Source organism: Canis lupus, chromosome 18 (genome assembly GCF_048164855.1).
Source record: "Canis lupus baileyi chromosome 18, mCanLup2.hap1, whole genome shotgun sequence".
NCBI classification, from domain to species: domain Eukaryota; kingdom Metazoa; phylum Chordata; class Mammalia; order Carnivora; family Canidae; genus Canis; species Canis lupus.
The window spans coordinates 37,911,547-37,930,110 of record NC_132855.1 but is presented as its reverse complement, the minus strand read 5'-3'; the positions used below and the strand labels follow the sequence as shown (position 1 = coordinate 37,930,110).

Genomic DNA, 18,564 nt, shown 5'->3' with positions numbered 1-18,564 from the left:
CACAGCTGTTAGCATTTTAAAAACATGTTCCTTACTTTGTCACCTTTTATTCCTGGTTTGCCACATTCTCCATTTTCCCCCTGAAAAATAAATAAATAAAATAAGTAAGAAGACATATGCAGTCATTCGGGGTTAGGATTTTTTAAAAAGATTTCTTACAGCATAAGCACTCTGAAGGGTTATATAGAAGTTTACCGTCAATCCTGTGGATTATCTGGGTATTGCACTCCGAAAAATTTTATCCATGAGTCATCCTTGACTTGACAGAATTAAATCAGTGATACCACCTAGTGAGGTTTAACATTGTTGAGAGGTGGATGAAATTAAAAGGAAAGAAACTAAGGTTTACTGAGCACCTATCATACGCTCTTTCTGTATGTGATTTAATTGAATCCACATCACAACTCCATGAGATCAGTTTTACAATTTTATTTTATAGATGAGAAAACTTAAGCTCAACAAGATAATTTCCCTTTATCAAGCAGCTCAGACTCATGTTCTCTATCTTTTCCACAACACCATACTCCGTCCTGAGTACCAGCTTTGATCAATTAGTAGTAAGAAAAAGATCCTGAGACCATGCCATGGCTTGCTAGGGAAAGGAGCCATGAAGAATTAGCAAGACTTGCTGGGAATGGGCATGGTGGCAAGCACACTCTGTCATTTCCCATCATCACATTCTCCTGTCCTGCCTTTCCTGGAATATTAATGAAAAAAGAACTAACATTTAAATTATGCTTTACAGTTTATGATCAATGTTATTTTGCAGATGTTATCTCAGTTAGGCTGACGTTAACTGTCTGACATAGATATTATTAGCCCAATTTCACAAACTGAGAATTTGTGATTCAAAAGGTTAAGTAACTTGCTCGTGTATAATGAGAATTGGGATCTCTGAATACTAATCCATTGTATCAGACTTCTAAGACTTTGAATAATTAGAACTAAAAGGTATCAAAGACAATTAGAAAAATTACTAGTTAGAATTTTCAAGTGCTTTCATATTTTTTTTTTTGAACCTCAAAGCAATTCCTTTAAGTTTTATTTGAGCATGTCTGACACACAGTGTTACATTAGTTTCAGGTGTGCGATATAGTGATTCAACCTCTAAGTTATGTTGTGCTCACCACCTTGTAGCTACTATCCATAACCATACTATCCAACACTACTGCAATACTGACTATGCTGCCTAAAAGCAATTCATACTTTTAAGATATGGCAGCTCAACTGGAGAGGTTAAATGAGTTACTTAAATGTACATGCTAGCCAATGACTCCTAGTCCAGTGCCCTCACTATGAGTGTGTGTTTCTGCTGCCGCTTTATCTTCCATGTGCTGTAAGGCATGCTACTCAAAGTGCCACTGCACAGTGACAAAAGAAATATGCACTACGATGAACATCAGTGCCCTGCCTCCTTCATTAAAGAAGATATGCTGTGAGAAATGAATGTCGACTAAACAGTGTATGTAGTGATATAGTGGATTTGTATTCTAATACAAGCTTTATCTCATCACAAAAAACCAACAGTTCACAGACTGACAGCCAGTGGGCAGATCGCACTTTGAATAGCACTACTCTAAGGAGGTAAATAACTATTGTAACCACCAATCATGGATATAAAATCCAAAGATTTTACATTACTGCTAATCTTCACAACAGATTAGAATGAGAGAGAGAGAGAGAGAGGAAACGAAGGTTTGGAGAGATTAAACAGCTTGCCCATTGAGTCTGTTAGATTCGCAAGTCCATGTTTATCAACCATCCAAAGCTGAAGAAGGCACACCGCCATGGTCTGCAAGTTACTCTCCACTAACCATGGTACCACATGGGGTGTTGCTGGCATCAGGAACAGGAAAGAGGGAGGTACAATTCCTAGATCCAGCTATGCCTCTGTTCAAAAGCAATCTGTTCTCTCTCCACATCAAACTGAGTCAAACTGACCCAGGGAAAAACTGAGCTTTTACTTAGAACAAATTGAACATTTACTTCTGAATAAAAATGGAAAAAATCACTCTTGAAGAATCAATTAGAAAGCAATTAATTTAATAATGTTGGATGGGAATAAAATGAGTCAGCCACCAAAATATAAAACAGAAAAGTGCCCTAAATACACTCAAAATTCTTTTGGCCAGAGTTCACATTCCATTTGTCCAGACAGATTTGTTAGCTATAGGGTCCTGAGGAACAGCATTTGTTTTGGGGGCAGACTTCCATCAATGAAAATATTGTACTCATGTTATTTGCCTCTGCAAAGGCGGTTTCTTTTTTGGTGGGCTCAGTTAATCCCTGTGGAATGGCCACAATTACACAGTTTCAGAAACCAAGTTCTTCAGAAAGCTATGAACAGATTAGCTCTGTTCCCAGCCTCTAATATCTGATGCTGCTGTTCTTGGTGAAATTCTAGTTTGAATGTCAATGGTTCAGGGTCACTTTACTCTGACAGCTTGTATTTTCCAAATGAGAACTTCACCAGTGATTCTATAATTCCCCAGAAGTTTAAATGAGTCTTTCATATATATACATACTATATATAAATATATATGAATATGTATGTGTGTATAAATGTATATATAGTGTTCATGAGTAGTTCATATTATAAATCAAGATGGAGGGTCTGGATAATTTTCTTCAACTATATATGGGACAATTTTACAATCATGAAACACTCTTAGCTTTCCCATATTATCATTTGCTCACTGGCTCTTCATAATAGCACCTTACCTTTTTAGACCAGCAAAAAATTTATAATTGTCACTTCCATAATTCCATTTGATTCTCCAACCACGCTGTAACTTAAGGAAGCCTACATTAATCTAGTTTTATGTGGATGAAGAAAGAGACACCTAACATTTCCTGTGATTGGGAATATGTTTATTGCCTGTATGCTGACTCACCTCTAATATATATATGCAGGACCATGTATCTAAATAGTTGAAAGTTATAAATTAAGATAATAACCTAGTAATGTTCTAGCTTCCTTTTCCGACAAGCACAGCTTCAAAAGGAATAGAAAATGAGGGATCCCTGGGTGGCGCAGCGGTTTAGTGCCTGCCTTTGGCTCAGGGCGCGATCCTGGAGACCCGGGATTGAATCCCACGTCGGGCTCCCGGTGCATGGAGCCTGCTTCTCCCTCTGCCTGTGTCTCTGCCTCTCTCTCTCTCTCTCTCTCTCTCTCTCTCTCTGTGTGTGTGTGTGTGTGTGTGTGTGTGTGACTATCGTAAATAAATAAAAATTTAAAAAAATAAATTAAAAAAAAGGAATAAAAAATGAAAGAATTTTGGCATTCCTCAGAGGTCCATGTGGAAGTACAGCCCCACGCCCACAGCTGACAGCCCTGCTCCCTCTTGACTCCTCCCTACTTCTGGTTCCTTCCACAACAGGAGGAACAGATACACACGAAGGTGCATCAGGCTGTACAACAAAGCTCCTACCAGGGCCCCCTCCAGCTTCAACAAACAACTTGCATTTTGTTTCCACATAGGCCTAGGGAAAAGATGGACATAGGAAAGATGTTTGCATCTGCCTGCAAAGCAGGCTCAGGCCATTTTGTAGGGATTTCTGGGGTCTTGGTTACCCAAAGCAAGGTCAAGTTTTAAGGGGGCACAAGCCCCTTGCCCCGCAACTTTCTGACTCTAATGGGGATTGGGCCAGAGGAGACCCAAACCAAGACCTCTTGCCCAGATCTGAGGGTTGCAGACAGATTGAATGAGAGGAACATGCTTTGCTTTCAGATAGATAATCTGCTAGCAGAGAGAACAGTGGCATAAACCTATGAATGGACCATTGAACACTCTCAAAGGTTCTTAACACCCCTCATCCAGCTTGATAACTTGTAATTTGCAAAGAATCATAAATAATCTATGAGCCTATAACTTTTGTTTGTTTGTCCCCAATGCAAACTCTACCCAGACACCTGACTATATGAAATAAAGTGGTTCCTTAGTGCTTCACCCAGGATAAATCCTCTTGCTTCCATGAGACAGTTCAGTGTCTATGTTTTATAGGAAGTGAAGGGCCAAGGGAGAAACCTAACTGCAATGTTGCTGTGTCCATTTGTACGTAAACACTTTTAGTCTGGATATCTGCTACCTAGCTGTTAAGTTGGGGTCCTCATGTTTGCAGAGCTGAGAGGCTGGATCCTATTCTCAGGGATCTTAGGGTGCCATTTATCCCTTACATGTCCTGTATCTTAAGTTCTATTATTGTTTCATGTTAACAGTTAAGAGTATACTTAGGGAACCCAGATTTACAAAAGTAAAAGAAACAAACTTTTTTTAAGTACACAAATACAGTTCTGTTTCTTTTCTTTCTGCCTGGTCTTCCCATTCATTGTTACCAACTTACCTTCTCACCCTTGTACCCAGGAATTCCCTAGTTAAAAAAAGAAAGAAAGAGTAAACTATATTAGGAGACATTACTGGAGGAAGTATTTGATGTTTTTCATTTATGGAGTATAACAAAACACATCTGTACAGTCAAGGAACTAAGATCACATACGGAAATATAAGCTATCTTACTCCTCTTTGAGCCTAGGGAATGTGCATTTACTCCGGAGAAGAGAAGAACGTGCTTTTCCCTTAATTACTTTCTATTCTCGGTTCCACATATTTTTTTAAACCCAATTCCTTACTTTGGCCCAAAGCTCAAGGAAGGACCATACACCGAAACTTGTTGCAGAAGGGATAACCTATAATGCTCCTTTCAGAATGGTGATATTGACTTTTAAACGATGAACCATCCCAGCTGAGAATGTTTCACAGAGACTGTTAGAGAAATTGACTTTAAAAAAAATAATGGCCTTTCCGGCGTATGTAAATATTTATATCCATTCCTCCTTTCAAATTTGGGCTGGAATATAGAACATCAACGAAATGAAAGGTTGGTTCCTTTATCACCATTAATGAGACAGTGACCTTTGAGTTCCTGTATTTTTTCTCTTGCTAACTAACTAGGGGCCAGTGCCTCTGTTCCTCTCTGGGGTACCCGTTGGGAACCCTGCTGGGCCTTCTGCAAGGCATCCCTGCCCATGAGCCCTCTAAGTAATATACTACTGAGTATTAAGTGAACCAGAAAATTACCAACTTTAAGCAACAGCAAGGCTTTTTCAAATAGGATTTCATGTCTTCATACAATAGCTTTCAAGGATGAAAATAGAATTGTAAGACATATTCTAAGTAAGCTGGAGAAACCAATAGAATAAACAAGCTATTATCACAGTTACATGTGTCAGGCTACACAATTTTGTTTTGTATGACTTTTCTTACAAAAGGCAAAAAAGGAAAACTTCAGGAAGGAAATAATACTTCTCTCCAAATGAGCGGTCACTGAGAAATTGAATATAAAAATAGAACTACAGTAAAAAATATTGTTACACTATAATTTAATTCGTCTTAGAAATATTTATTTGCATAGAGTTTAAGTTTTAATCTTGTGCTTAAAATTAAAGGCTGCATTATAGACAAATTGGGATTCTTTATGAAAACAATTCATGTTTTTAGCACTAAAAAATTCTGGACTTCCAATCTCAGGAATTTGAGAGTGTTCTCCGCCCCTTACAGCACACAACCATATTCAAATTCTGTCATTTTTTAATGTTAAAAGAGTATAGACTATATTTATGAAGGAGCAAACATAGCTTATGAATAGAAATCTTACTTTTTATAGTATACTCTTCCCCCCGCCCCCCACCGCCCTGTTTTTCTTCTGAAATCTCTGGTCAATGTATTTTTTTTTTTTTTTTTACAATTTTATTTATTTATTCATGAGAGACACAGAAAGAAAGAGGCAGAAACACAGGCAGAGGGAGAAGCAGGCTCCATGCAGGGAGCCCAATGTGGGACTCGATCCCAGAACTCCAGGATCACGCCCTGAGCTGAAGGCAGACACTCAACTGCTGGCTACCCAGGAGTCCCTGGTCAATGTATTGTTTGGGTGCTATCAGCTTCCTTCCTTCCTTCCTATCAGGACATCTTAATTACTAGTTTTAAACTATTCAGATTTAAAATATCCAAAACTGCACTCATCAGTCTGCCAAATTTGTTTCTGACTTTCTTGTTTCTATTAATGGTACCATCATATTTCAAATTACACAGAATCAAAAGTTTATAATTATCTTTTCTCTCTACTTACCCCTTACATTCCTTTAATCTAACCAGTTAAAATTCTCCACCAACTTTCACTGCATTTAGTTTTAAATCCATCCTCCCTACCCCTGCCAGCAGAGCCTTCATCTACCCCGCCGATATCAATAACCTGTCCACCACCACTCTTTGCCAAGTTCTGGCTTTCTTTCCATTTCTGCAGCCTACCAAGCTTATTCCTACTCAAGAGTCTTTATACTATTGCTCTTCCTGCCTAGAACACCCTCATGACCTTGTTTTATGTTTCCAGAACAAATCTCGCTGATGAAATCTCATTTGTTTGCCTGTTTATTGTGCCCCCTGCTAGAACATTCTATGAAACAGGGACTGTGTCTTGCTCACTCCTGTATTCCCAGAATCTAAAGAAAGGCCTAGCATATAAGTACATGCTCAATAAATATTTGTTGAATATATGAGTTAGAGTCAGTCCCCACAGCCTTTTTTTTTTTTTTTAATTTTTTTTTTTTATTTATTTATGATAGTCACAGAGAGAGAGAGAGAGAGAGAGAGAGGCAGAGGGAGAAGCAGGCTCCATGCACCGGGAGCCCGACGTGGGACTCGATCCCGGGTCTCCAGGATCGTGCCCTGGGCCAAAGGCAGGCGCTAAACCACTGCGCCACCCAGGGATCCCCCCACAGCCTTTTCATGATTCTCACAGTGTTCTCTTCTTTTCTACTCTACTATCACTGTGGCCCAATTCTGTCCAATAGAATGTGAGCTACATATGTAATTTAATTCCCTATAGCCACATTTAAAAAGCAACGATAAACAGGCAAAATTAATTTTTAATAATATGTTTCACTGAGGGGTGCCTGGGTGGCTCAGTCAGTTAAATGTCTGACTCCTGATTTCAGGTCAGGCCATGATCTCAGGGTTGCGAGATTGAGCCCTGCATCTCCGCTTTGGATTCCCTCTCTCCCTCTCCCTCTGCTCCTGCTTCCCCACATACCCCATCTTGTATGCATATGAACTCTCTCTAAAATAAATAAATAAATAAATAAATAAATAAATAAATAAATAAATAAATAAATAAAATTTTACCGATCCCGGTAGGTGTGAAATAGTCATCCACATGTGACCAATATAAAAGTTATTAATGAGATATTTTATGTTTTCTTTGGTACTAAGTCATCAAAATTCATTGTGTATTTTACTCCTACAGCACACCTCAATTCAGGCCTGCCGTGTTCCAGCCGTTCAGTAAGCACGTATGGATAGTGGCTTCCATATTGTCCAGAGCAGCTCTAGCCAGTGTCCCTGTTCTCATATAAACTGTAATAGAAAACCTTCTCCGTGCCCCTTCCTTCTGTGTATCCCCACTTCAGTTTCTCCTTTTCAGTCATGCCAGATTAATCTCCCAAGTACATAGCTCTTGGGTTGTACGCTTCATCTAAAATCTAAATCTCTCACCTAGCAGAGCAGGGAGCACTCACTCTGACCTTTACACTGTGGCTGGCAACAGGAGTCTCTCACTATTTTCCAGCACATGGCCTTCCCTCCAACTGCAGGTCTTGGCACCCTCCACTTGGAATGCCTGTACCCTTGCACCTTTCCATTCTGTCCTTTCCTGTCTCCAGGAGTCATTCTGTAAAACCTACCCTGGCTTCAATATCCTCTGAGTGCCCACAGTAATTTGTGCATGCAAATTTTACAATATTTTGACATTCTGCTTCATGGTGCAGCAATTTTTTAAAATTAAAGTATAAGCGACACACAATATTACATTAGTTTCAGGTCTACAACATAGTGATTTGATTTCTCTATACATTATGCTACCTTCACCACAAGAGTAGCTACCATCTGGCACCATAAAACACTACATATAATACCATTGACTGTTCCTTATGCTGTACCTCTTATCCTTTTATCCTCATGACTTATTCACTTTAAAACTGGATACATATACCTCCTACTCCACTTCACCCATTTTGCCATCCCTCCCTCACTTCTGGCAACTAATACCGTAGCTATTCTAAATATCTTAATCTCTCCTATAACACACTTCTCAAAAAATATAATTTGTCTTAATTTTATTTTCACACAGTAATATGCTTTATAAGTAGAAGACACCTAAGAAATATTTCCTAAATGAATAACACACATTTCTGAATGCATTCCCACTGTTCATAAAGTTGATTAAAAACACCAAGAGATCAGTTTTTAAAACCTCTGGGCCTGCCTACTGGGCTTTTGCCAAGGGGACAAGCCAGGAGGAGAAATGTGGCATGGCCTTTTTTTAAAATTAACTGTTCACACTTATCTGCTCTTTGCTATTTTACTGCAACTCCCCAGAAAATGCAAGAGAAGAAATTTACAGTGATTATTTCTCAGACAATCTCTAACATCTTCTAATTTTAGAAATAACAAATCAACTAGAATGAAAACTTTTTTTTTTTTTTTGTCTGTAGATCAAATTTACAAAAGTGCAGTTTAGGTTATATAGTTCTATGCTCCCAGATTTTTAAACTCATTCTTTATTGGAAAAAAGAAAAAGAAAAACAAGAAGCAAAGCAAAATATTTTTCTTATTTGAGTCTTCCACAAATCTTACTTAAGTATCAGAGAATGTCATGTAGTTGACTACCCGGCCCCATCATCACTTCTGTTGAGCAGAGTATTTTCTCCCCACATTTCCACTTCTAAAGCCCTATCTGTCTGCCTGTCTGAGCCATCAGGAGCATATGTATATATAAATCATTTCTTCCCTTGCACTACAGAGGTCACAATGATCACTGACAGGATCTTAGCATCCTGGATTACTTTCTTGGGAAGGCATTCCACTTGTATACATACCCCTGGGCCTCTTTTTCCAGGTTCCCCTTTTTGAGCATCACCCTGTGACAAACAACAAAAAATCAGTCAAAATTCCACAACCCTGCAGAGGAACTGATTGCTCAATAAAATGCATTATTCAGAATTCCCAGATTAACAGGTTAACCGAATGGGGAAAAAAATCTTTGACCTTTACCACTGACATTTTCACCATGCAATCTGGGGAAGAAAATAGCAGGTCAGATAGCCTTTGCCCTTTGGAGTGAAGCCAGATGCACAGGGTGCAGGATCCAGGTATAGTTGCACAGCTTAGGCCGAGTTTTGCATCCCAGCTTAACAACACAGACGTTGTTCTCAAATACAGCATTGTACCCAACTGGAGCCAGCCATTCTGGCTTTGCTCCAAGGGGCTTTGGAATGTTTTCCAAAATGTCCTTAAGAGTAATTGCTTGATTTCAGCAAGACTTAGGAAAATATATTATGTGGCACAAAATTACAAGCCAAATAAATGAAATGTAAACATAGATTTCAGACAGGTATTTAACAAAAAAAAAAAAAAAAAAAAAAAGACAGGTATTTAACAAAACAAAAAGAAGCCATGATGGCATCAGTTTGGACCTACATAACGAGTATGTAGGGTTGTGTGCGCTTGTATTTAAAGACACCTAAGGATGTATCAAATTCCTTTCCTTTTCCAGGTAAGCAATGGACTTTCATGCATCTAAAAATACTTTCATGCACCTAACTCATTATATTTTTCATTACCTCTCTAAAAATAGTTTCAGAAAATAAGTTATTGGGTTAAAATTTGAATATTTTAATACTTCTCATGCAATGTCTAATTGCTTTCCAAAATGTTCGCACCAAGTTATGTTTGCAATGCAGAGCAAACCAGTTTCACCACTTTATTGTTATAACTAGTTATCATTATCTTAATATTGCTGTGTTAACTGCTACAAAAAACATGCTTTTTAAGATCTGAAATACCCAAAAACCCCCAAACCCCAACTATGTGAACTAGAAAACTGGTCCCCGCCACCATGCAAAAAAAGAACACAACAACCCTGGACTACAAAGTTTCTAAAATGTGAATAATTAGTATTTGAGGGTACCTCATTGTCTTTATCTAAATTTCATTCATTATCTAGTGAAATTAAATTTTTTTTATTTCTTTATTTACTGATTTTGTTTCCTCTCCTGAAAATTGAGTCTGTTGATCAATTAATTATTAGTGGCTTGATCTTTTCTCAACCATTTTATAAAATCTGTATATACTATAGAAATTAACCCAATATCCCAATATCCACTGTATTTCATATAAATATTTCCCTCTTTTCCTCTTTATTTTAATCATTATTTTTCATTATATAGAATTTTGCCATGAATTTCCACATAGTCATATCTCTCTCCTGTGATCCTTTTGGTCACTCTTGAACTTGGAAGATCGTCATCTGAAATATATCTGATTTTTACAAATTTATCTAGAATTTTTTCTAATTTAACTTCAATTTACCAACATAGATTATAAAACCCAGTGCTCATTTCGTCAAGTGCCCTCCCTAGTATCCATCACCCACTTACCCTATCCCTCTACCCACCTCCCCTTCTGCAACCCTTTGTTTCCCAGAGTTAGGAGTCTCTCATGGTTTGTCTTCCTCTCTAATTTTTCCCACTTAGTTCCCCTCCTTTCTCTATGATTCTTTTCACTATTTCTTATATACCACATATGAGTGACCCTATATGGTAATTATATCTTTCTCCTATTGACTCATTTTGGTTTATTTACTTATTTTTTTTTCTATTGACTCATTTTACTCAGCATAATACCCTCCAGTTCCATCCATATTGATATGAATGGTAGATATTCATCCTTTCTGATGGCTGAGTAATATTCCATTGTATTAATCTAGAGGTTTTTTTATGGGTACACAAAGAAAAGAATTGTGGAAGTGCCTGAAGATGGTCTGGGCATAGGAGATAATTGTTTTTTCTATTATGACCTATGACCCAGTGACCATTCACTGGGGAATCTGCTTAAGATTCTCTCTCCATCTCTGCCCCTCCCCTTGCTTGCACTCTCCCCCTCTCTTTAGAATAAGAAAATAAAATCTTTTAAAAGGATATAAGTTCAAAAAATGGTAAATTAATCTCCAACAATATTAAGTGACTGAAATTGTCAGTTTAGCTCAGCAACTGTAAATTTTCTTACTGTTCATTCTAAACTATAAATGAATAACCCAAGTAAATCTGCCCCATAGCAATTTCTCAACAATATTAAGTGACTGAAATTGTCAGTCTATTTTTAGACTGTAAAAATAGGTCATAGGTCAGTTATCTATAAAATGGATCCATAAAAAACCTAAGTGTCAATGCCAATCTGAAATGGAACACATATTAGTAATTCATGAAACATTGTAGTAATTAATTTGGGCCACCATTATGTAAGTACAAATTTCAATTTGTTCAGTATTCCTAGGTTTCCTAGACTTATTGACTAAAATGGACATATATTACTTAGAACTTGCAAGTGCTAGCTAGCACAAATCAGATAGATAATACAGGACATAAGCATCCTGTAGTTTTCACAGAAATCATCATATTTTTGGCATTGACATACACTATAATGCTCTTTGTTTTCTTCATTTTCATTCTTTAAATAAATCTAGGAAGAGATACATTGGTTTATAAGGAAAGTTGTTTATTCATTTACCGGATTTCCTTTCGGTCCTCGCTCACCTTTGATACCTGGGTTTCCATGTGTACCCTGAAGGCAAAGGGAAAAAAGATTATATTGAGCACACATCCTATTAGTTTTTTACACATTATAATAATTTCTGATCAACTTCATCCCATAACAGGAATGAAGACTGTAAACAAAAACCTGCCAAGCAGAGATTCAACTGTATTCTCTCCTTCACTACACACCAGGAAGACTGTATTGTCTTGAATAAGTAGATTCTCTAGATTTGCTCAAAAGAAGATAACGTCTCTCTCTGCCTGCTATCCAAGGGATCATCTCAAAGATGAGAGAAGACAGTGTTCCAATCCTGTTCCAGAAAGGTGTTATGTTTTCTATTCTCAAGCCACCAAAAAACTAGCTTTTCTGAGAATTGGTTTTAGGAACACTCAGTAAATGCTAAATAGTGTAGTTTTATGTCTATCACTATTAAAACAGTGTATGGTACAGCATAGGGAATATAGTCAATGGTATTATAATAGCACTATATGGTGACAGATGGTGGTTCCACTTGTGGTGAACACAGCATAATGTATAAACTTATTGAATAAATATGTTTAACCTAAAACTAATATAAAATTGTTTGTCAACTATTCTTCAATTAAAAAAAAACAACACGGGTAGGGCATCTGGCTGGCTCAGTCATTTAAGCAACTAACTCCTGATTTTGGCTCAGGTCAGGATTTCGGGGTCCTGAGATTGAGCTCTGTGTTGGGCTTCACATTCACTGGGGAATCTGCTTAAGATTCTCTCTCCATCTCTGCCCCTCCCCTTGCTTGCACTCTCCCCCTCTCTTTAGAATAAGAAAATAAAATCTTTTAAAAGGATATAAGTTCAAAAAATGGTAAATTAATCTCCAACAATGTTAAGTGACTGAAATTGTCAGTTTAGCTCAGCAACTGTAAATTTTCTTACTGTTCATTCTAAACTATAAATGAATAACCCAAGTAAATCTGCCCCATAGCAATTTCTTGGTGTAATAAATATAAACTAAGACTTTAAAAGAAGGGAATGTTAGGGACATCTGAGTGTCTCAGTGGTTGAGCATCTGCCTTTGGCTCAGGGCATGATCCCGGGGTCCAGGATTGGGTCCTGCATCGGGATCCTTGCAGGGGGCCTGCTTCTCCCTCTGCCTATGTCTCTGCCTTTCTCTCTCTGTGTCTCTCATGGATAAAAAGATTAAAAGAAGAAGAAGAAAAAGAAGAAGAAGAAGAAGAAGAAGAAGAAGAAGAAGAAGAAGAAGAAGAAGAAGAAGAAGAAGAGGAGGAGGAGGAGGAGGAGGAGGAGGAGGAGGAGGAGGAGGAGAATGTTAAAACTTTTACTTTGGCCAAAATCAACTTCTACTGGCTGCCACATTGTCCTATAATGTATCTAACTTACATTTTAGAAAAAAAGAAGAAGAAGAAGAAGACAAATATTCCTGCTTTCTAATGCCTTGACTGGTAGAATGATTTGAGAAAGTATAGGGCATCTGGGTGGCTCAGTCGGTTAAGCATCCGCCTTCAGCTCAGGTCACAATTACAGGGTCCTAGGATCCAGTCCTGCATCAAGTTCCCAGCTCTGAGGGAGTCCACTTCTCCCTCTCCCTCTGCTACTTCCCCCACCCCCCATTTGTGCTCATTCCTTCTCTCTCTGTCTCAAATAAATAAATACATAAAATCTTTAAAAATCTGAAAGAAAGAAAGAAAGAAAGAAAGAAAGAAAGAAAGAAAGAAAAAAGAAAGAAAGAAAAAGAAAGGAAGGAAGGAAGAAAGAAAGAAAGGAAGGAAGGAAGGAAGGAAGGAAGGAAGGAAGGAAGGAAGGAAGGAAAGAAAGAAGAAAGAAAGAAAGAAAGAAAGAAAGAAAGAAAGAAAGAAAGAAAGAAAGAAAGAAAGAAAGAAAGAAAGAAAGAAAGAAAGAAAATAGTCTTTGGACTCAAGTCTCAAGAGAAAATGTGGCATAATCTAAGAAATTTATAGTACACATTCTCCTCTCCGTACCCAAATACAAGCAATTGTTTAAAAACTGTAGTGATGCATTTTTTGAAATATATCCACTGGACTTTTGACCTCTAAGATTTGAAACCACATAAGTAAATGGAATACTAAATGAACAGCATAGATGCATGATGCTGATGATATGTGTTAGAGAAATATGTACAGTATATAGTATATATAGTATATACAGAAATATATACAGTATATATATACAGATATATGTACAGTATATCCAGTCACTGTGATGTTGTTGCAAATACCTTCCCAGTGCATAAATGGCACCTACCAGATGTTAGCTCAGAATATAAAGGAAGCAATCCTTTTGGGATTACTTTATCAAGCATTGAATCATTGTAATAAATCCTGCCTTTAACCTTCAATTGCCAAATTCTATTTCACAGAAGTCATTCTAATCCCTAAATCTTCCTGATCAGCTTCCACCCTAAGAGGCCACCCAGTGTTGTTCTTGGATACATGTGAAAACAGTTAAGGGACTTCCAGAGAAGTCCCTATCACTTGTTTCTAGGTGGAGTAGGATAAAGCTGTCCCTAAAGCCCCAAGGATTTGTATGATCTCTTTTTCTGTATTTTCACTTCAGTGTTGAGAAATTCTGGCCCCAATTGTCACATCAGAAGTGACTCTGGGACATCCTTTGTGAGAACAACTTCATCATTTTAAACTGAATCTGCCCTTAGTTCAGGTCAGCAAAATCCCAGGCTTATTTCTAAGGACAGAATGTATCCCTTTAGGAATAAAAGGAAGAAACAGCATTTCCATGTTTGCTGCTATTTGCACACAACTGCTTTTCACCAGCACAAAACAGCGCTGGTGTTTTCAAGGGCAAGCAGAGTAATCATGACTAGGGCTTTCTGACTTGACCCTCAGTTCAGAGTAGAAACATACTCACAGGAGGCCCTGGGTCACCTGGATCCCCCTTCTCACATTCACAAATCTTCTGTTCACACTGCACCAAGAATGAAATCCAGTATTAACACGCAATGAAACACAGTATTTCCAATCTTATTCAGTACATAACTAGATTGAACACTCCTTTGATGAAATTTTATCTTGCAAATTTATGAAGATTTTGTTCTCTCTTTTCAATCCTTCTAGGCTAACTCAGATCTAGTAAAAGCCAGCTAGCTAATAAAGTATTATTAAACATTGCCATGGTTAGATAAAATAGACCTTCATCAAAAATATATGTATAACATCTAGTTGCCAGTGAAAATTGAAAATGAACATTTTCAGTGGATTTTTAAAATTTCTACTTTTTCTCTTTTCTACAGCACATCAAAGCTCAATAATATACAAATATCAACTACTCCTTTAGTCCAAAAGGAAAACATGTGATATATTTTATCAATTCTAGAATATTCATTTCTCCTTATTTTAAAGTCAGAATGAGTCTTAATTGAATCAGGCCTGATCATAATGAAGTTGTTATTTTCTGCACACGAACTTCAAAACTTAGAGTGAAATGGAAGAAAACTCCAGAGACACAACTGGCACATACTCAAGAAATGCTTCATCACCAGTATTTTTGATGGCTCAGAGGCCAATATTGCAGTGGGGCAGAAGCGCATCAGTGACTCAGAGACAAAAAAATGATTCAGAAGATTCAGACTCTGAATGCAAAGATGTTTTAGAAATAACCAATTTAGTTTGCCTCAATTGTCCCTCATATGTATGCACAAAAGCAATACAGGATTTAAAAATCTATATCTAAATAAATTTAGAGGGACTCTTACCATAAGTATAAAATCAAGAACTGTAATCTATAAGACAGTACTATATCATAGTTTAATTGGCAGGGTCCTTTCCTGTTTCAATGGTACATGATGAATCTGACCATTTGATGAAATGTGGTGCTCTGTAGGGTTTGGTTGGCTCCAATTATTTTATGTGGTACTACTTGTAAATTTCCTGATGTTTAATAAGCAGCTTATCAAACAAAATTCACATGTTCCAAACTCTTTGTGTTAAGAAACACACGTTCAGTAAAGAAGTCCTCAGCAACCTGGTGGTCATCTACTGCGCTAAGCACTATCCAACCAATATTGGCCAGCTTCCTTTGCCACTTGGTGTGGTTGCCACCATCAAGAAGGATGAGCTTAAAATCAATCACCAGGTAGCAGCGGGAGACTCTGAGCTGTCTCCTGGCCAGGAATCCGGGCCAACACCAGGCACACCTCCCAAGGTGGAGAACCCCTATGTACCTGGTGCCAAATATAGGCTTAGAATAAAGGAACTCATATCAAAGTGAGCAAAAACTATGCCTTTTGCAAGGTGCCTGGTGGGCTCAGTCGGTGGAGTGTGTAACTCCTGATTTCGGAGTTGTGAGTTGGAGCCCTGCAGTGGGTGTAGAGATTACTTAAAAATCAAATCTTAAAAAACAAAACAACCACACTATTAGGTTATCAATGATATCTAAAATCACTCTCTAGAATCATATTAAATACTTCCTACTTTTTCCAAATTTTGAAACTTGCAGTATACATAGGTACATAAAGAAATCAGATGGCTGCCTCAAAATGGAGTGGCTCATTTTTAAAAGAATTAAGCATTTTTGTTTAGACACATCTTCTAATGTGAATTGTAATGCTGATTTGATTATGCAAACTTTTAGAGTTAATTCATAATAATCAAAGCATGTAGTACTTACCTTCTCTTCAAATAAGATATCCTAGGAGGGAAAAAAGAATAAAATATTAACTCGATTCATGGTTCTGCTTTCAGCTTCTTATTAGTCTTAATTATTCCCTATGGGATATGAAATTTCCAGGAAGGACAGTAATTCAGCTTTTTAACCTTGTAAAAGCAATAGAGCCTACCAGCCAACCACTCCAGGAACACTTTGAGCCATATAATAAGAGGCATGAAGGGCACTAACATTAAAAATTATTCTATTTTCTAGGAACTTTATCCTGTTGCACTCTGTGTTCTATCTTTTGTTTCCTTTATCAGCTCTCTAAACTCCATAATTTGGCTACAAGCTTATTCAATCCTAACAAAAATTTCTCATTTTTACTTATAGACACCCAGAACACATAATTGTGTGTTTTCTCTTCTTTTGTTTTTCCATCCCTATACATACATGCATTTGTTTTTCAGCATTAAAGCATTAATTTTAGAGTGATCATTTCATATCATGAAATAAGCCTTTGAAGTCAATCAGGTCCAACCTCTAATTTTGCCCTTAAGAGACATAGGTCTGCAGTGCTGTATGTAACTTGCCCAAGGTCACACACTTGACTGAGCCACTTCACCAAGTTCAAGTGCTACTTTATACTTACACACAAATTAATTAATCAGAATATTTTTCAAAACTCCTTTAAATCCATGATTTTGGAGAAATCACAATCTGATTTTTGTCTAACATCTAGGCCTCCCTAACCTACTTCCACTTAATGGGTGTTACTTGACAACTGAACTGAAGGCCATGTCTGAAGCCAAACACAGGAAAGAAATTAACCTCTGCTTACAGATAGAATTATTGCTTTCATAACATGGAAACTATGTGTCAGATTGATGTTTTATGACTGAATCTCAAGAGTTAATTTGCATTTGATAAAACAAAAATGGAAGTAAAAAGCACTAAAATATTTGTTACAAGATATTAAAAATGAAGATAAGTCAGACTTGTGCCTTTATGGAGGAACCCACATCTTTTTAGTTTTATTTTTACTTTACCTTTATTTCCATATAAACTGATAATACGGAGGGAAGATATAGCAAAATGCTTTTAAGTGGCCCTAATGATTTAATGGGAGCAAAAATTAGGCCAGGAATTGTCAACCAAGGTTTTCATTCGGTGACCACCATTAACTAGCTGTGTGGCCTTGGACAAGTCACATAATCCTTCTAGGTCATTTTTCACATATATGAAAAACAAGAGAGTTTGACTATGTGGTCCCAGGGGTTGTAAAACTCTGGCCACTGAGGCCATCCAGAAACTTCAGAGTGTTACCTATGGCCTTCTTTCCTTCTCTCCCTCCCATTCACTCCCCACTTCAATGATTTAAAATAACTAGACAATGTAAATCCAGACTGAAGGCACGTGAGATACTTGTGTCTTTATGAACTAGAAAGTCATGTGAAGAAATGGGAATTCAAATGTCCTAACATTCTTAGTGTACAATGGCATTTACCCTCTTCTAAACATTTGGCTGTGCCTATAAACCTGAAGATGTGTGTGCTCTATTTCTAGGCTGCCCAGGACAAGTCCTTGTTCCCACCAATTATTCTGACCTTTCTTGCAGTCATATCTTAGGAAAATTCTTGTACTTCCTATATATTTCAGAATTTATTATATTTAATAGTGAAAAATTGGAATTTGGAAATAATATTCATCAATATTAGAATGCATCAATAAACAAAACATTATTCAACAGTTAAGATGAATGCATTGGATGTACATATTTAAACATAGAAAATTTTCCAAAGACACTGAGTGAAAAAGGTAGTTGCAGATGGATATACAGAATATGATCCAAATTATAAAAATATTTAAAACACATGTAAGAAGTTTAGTTTTTCTAAGAGGGAGAGAAGAAAAGAAATTTGAAGAGAATTTAAGAGACAAAAACAACTAATAATTCAAGTCAAATTGTAATATTCGAAAACAACTACTGAATAAAGAAAACTTCAAAGTTTTGTCACCCTACAACCCTTTTATGATAAGCAACATCCTTCTATTAGCCAATATCAGTTTTTAAATTCATGAATTTAGCTGCTACTATGCCTGATGTATAATTTTACATGTCTTTCAGCTTTTCCTTTGAGAATTTAATTTCTGCTTTGTACATGAACTCTTTAAAAACATGTGCCATGAGGCTTAAAACCATAACAGCATAACAAATATTGAAACTCATTTGATTTTGCATTTGCTGGAATTTATATTCCTAAGGAAACAAAAATGGACCCAAGACGGCACAATA

General features: G+C 37.0%; 1 protein-coding gene across 2 annotated transcripts in view; it reads right to left on the bottom strand.

The window, feature by feature from the left end:
* COL28A1 (collagen type XXVIII alpha 1 chain) overlaps window positions 1–18,564 on the bottom strand; it is a 162,291-nt gene that overhangs the window by 134,825 nt on the left and 8,902 nt on the right. For both annotated transcript variants that reach the window (XM_072784046.1, XM_072784047.1), the window contains 6 exons: window positions 16,290–16,310; window positions 14,532–14,588; window positions 11,622–11,675; window positions 8,933–8,974; window positions 4,345–4,371; window positions 36–80 (listed from right to left, as the gene is read on the bottom strand). In XM_072784046.1, coding sequence (XP_072640147.1) covers window positions 36–80; window positions 4,345–4,371; window positions 8,933–8,974; window positions 11,622–11,675; window positions 14,532–14,588; window positions 16,290–16,310 — 246 coding nt within the window. The remainder of the gene's footprint in view (window positions 1–35; window positions 81–4,344; window positions 4,372–8,932; window positions 8,975–11,621; window positions 11,676–14,531; window positions 14,589–16,289; window positions 16,311–18,564) is intronic.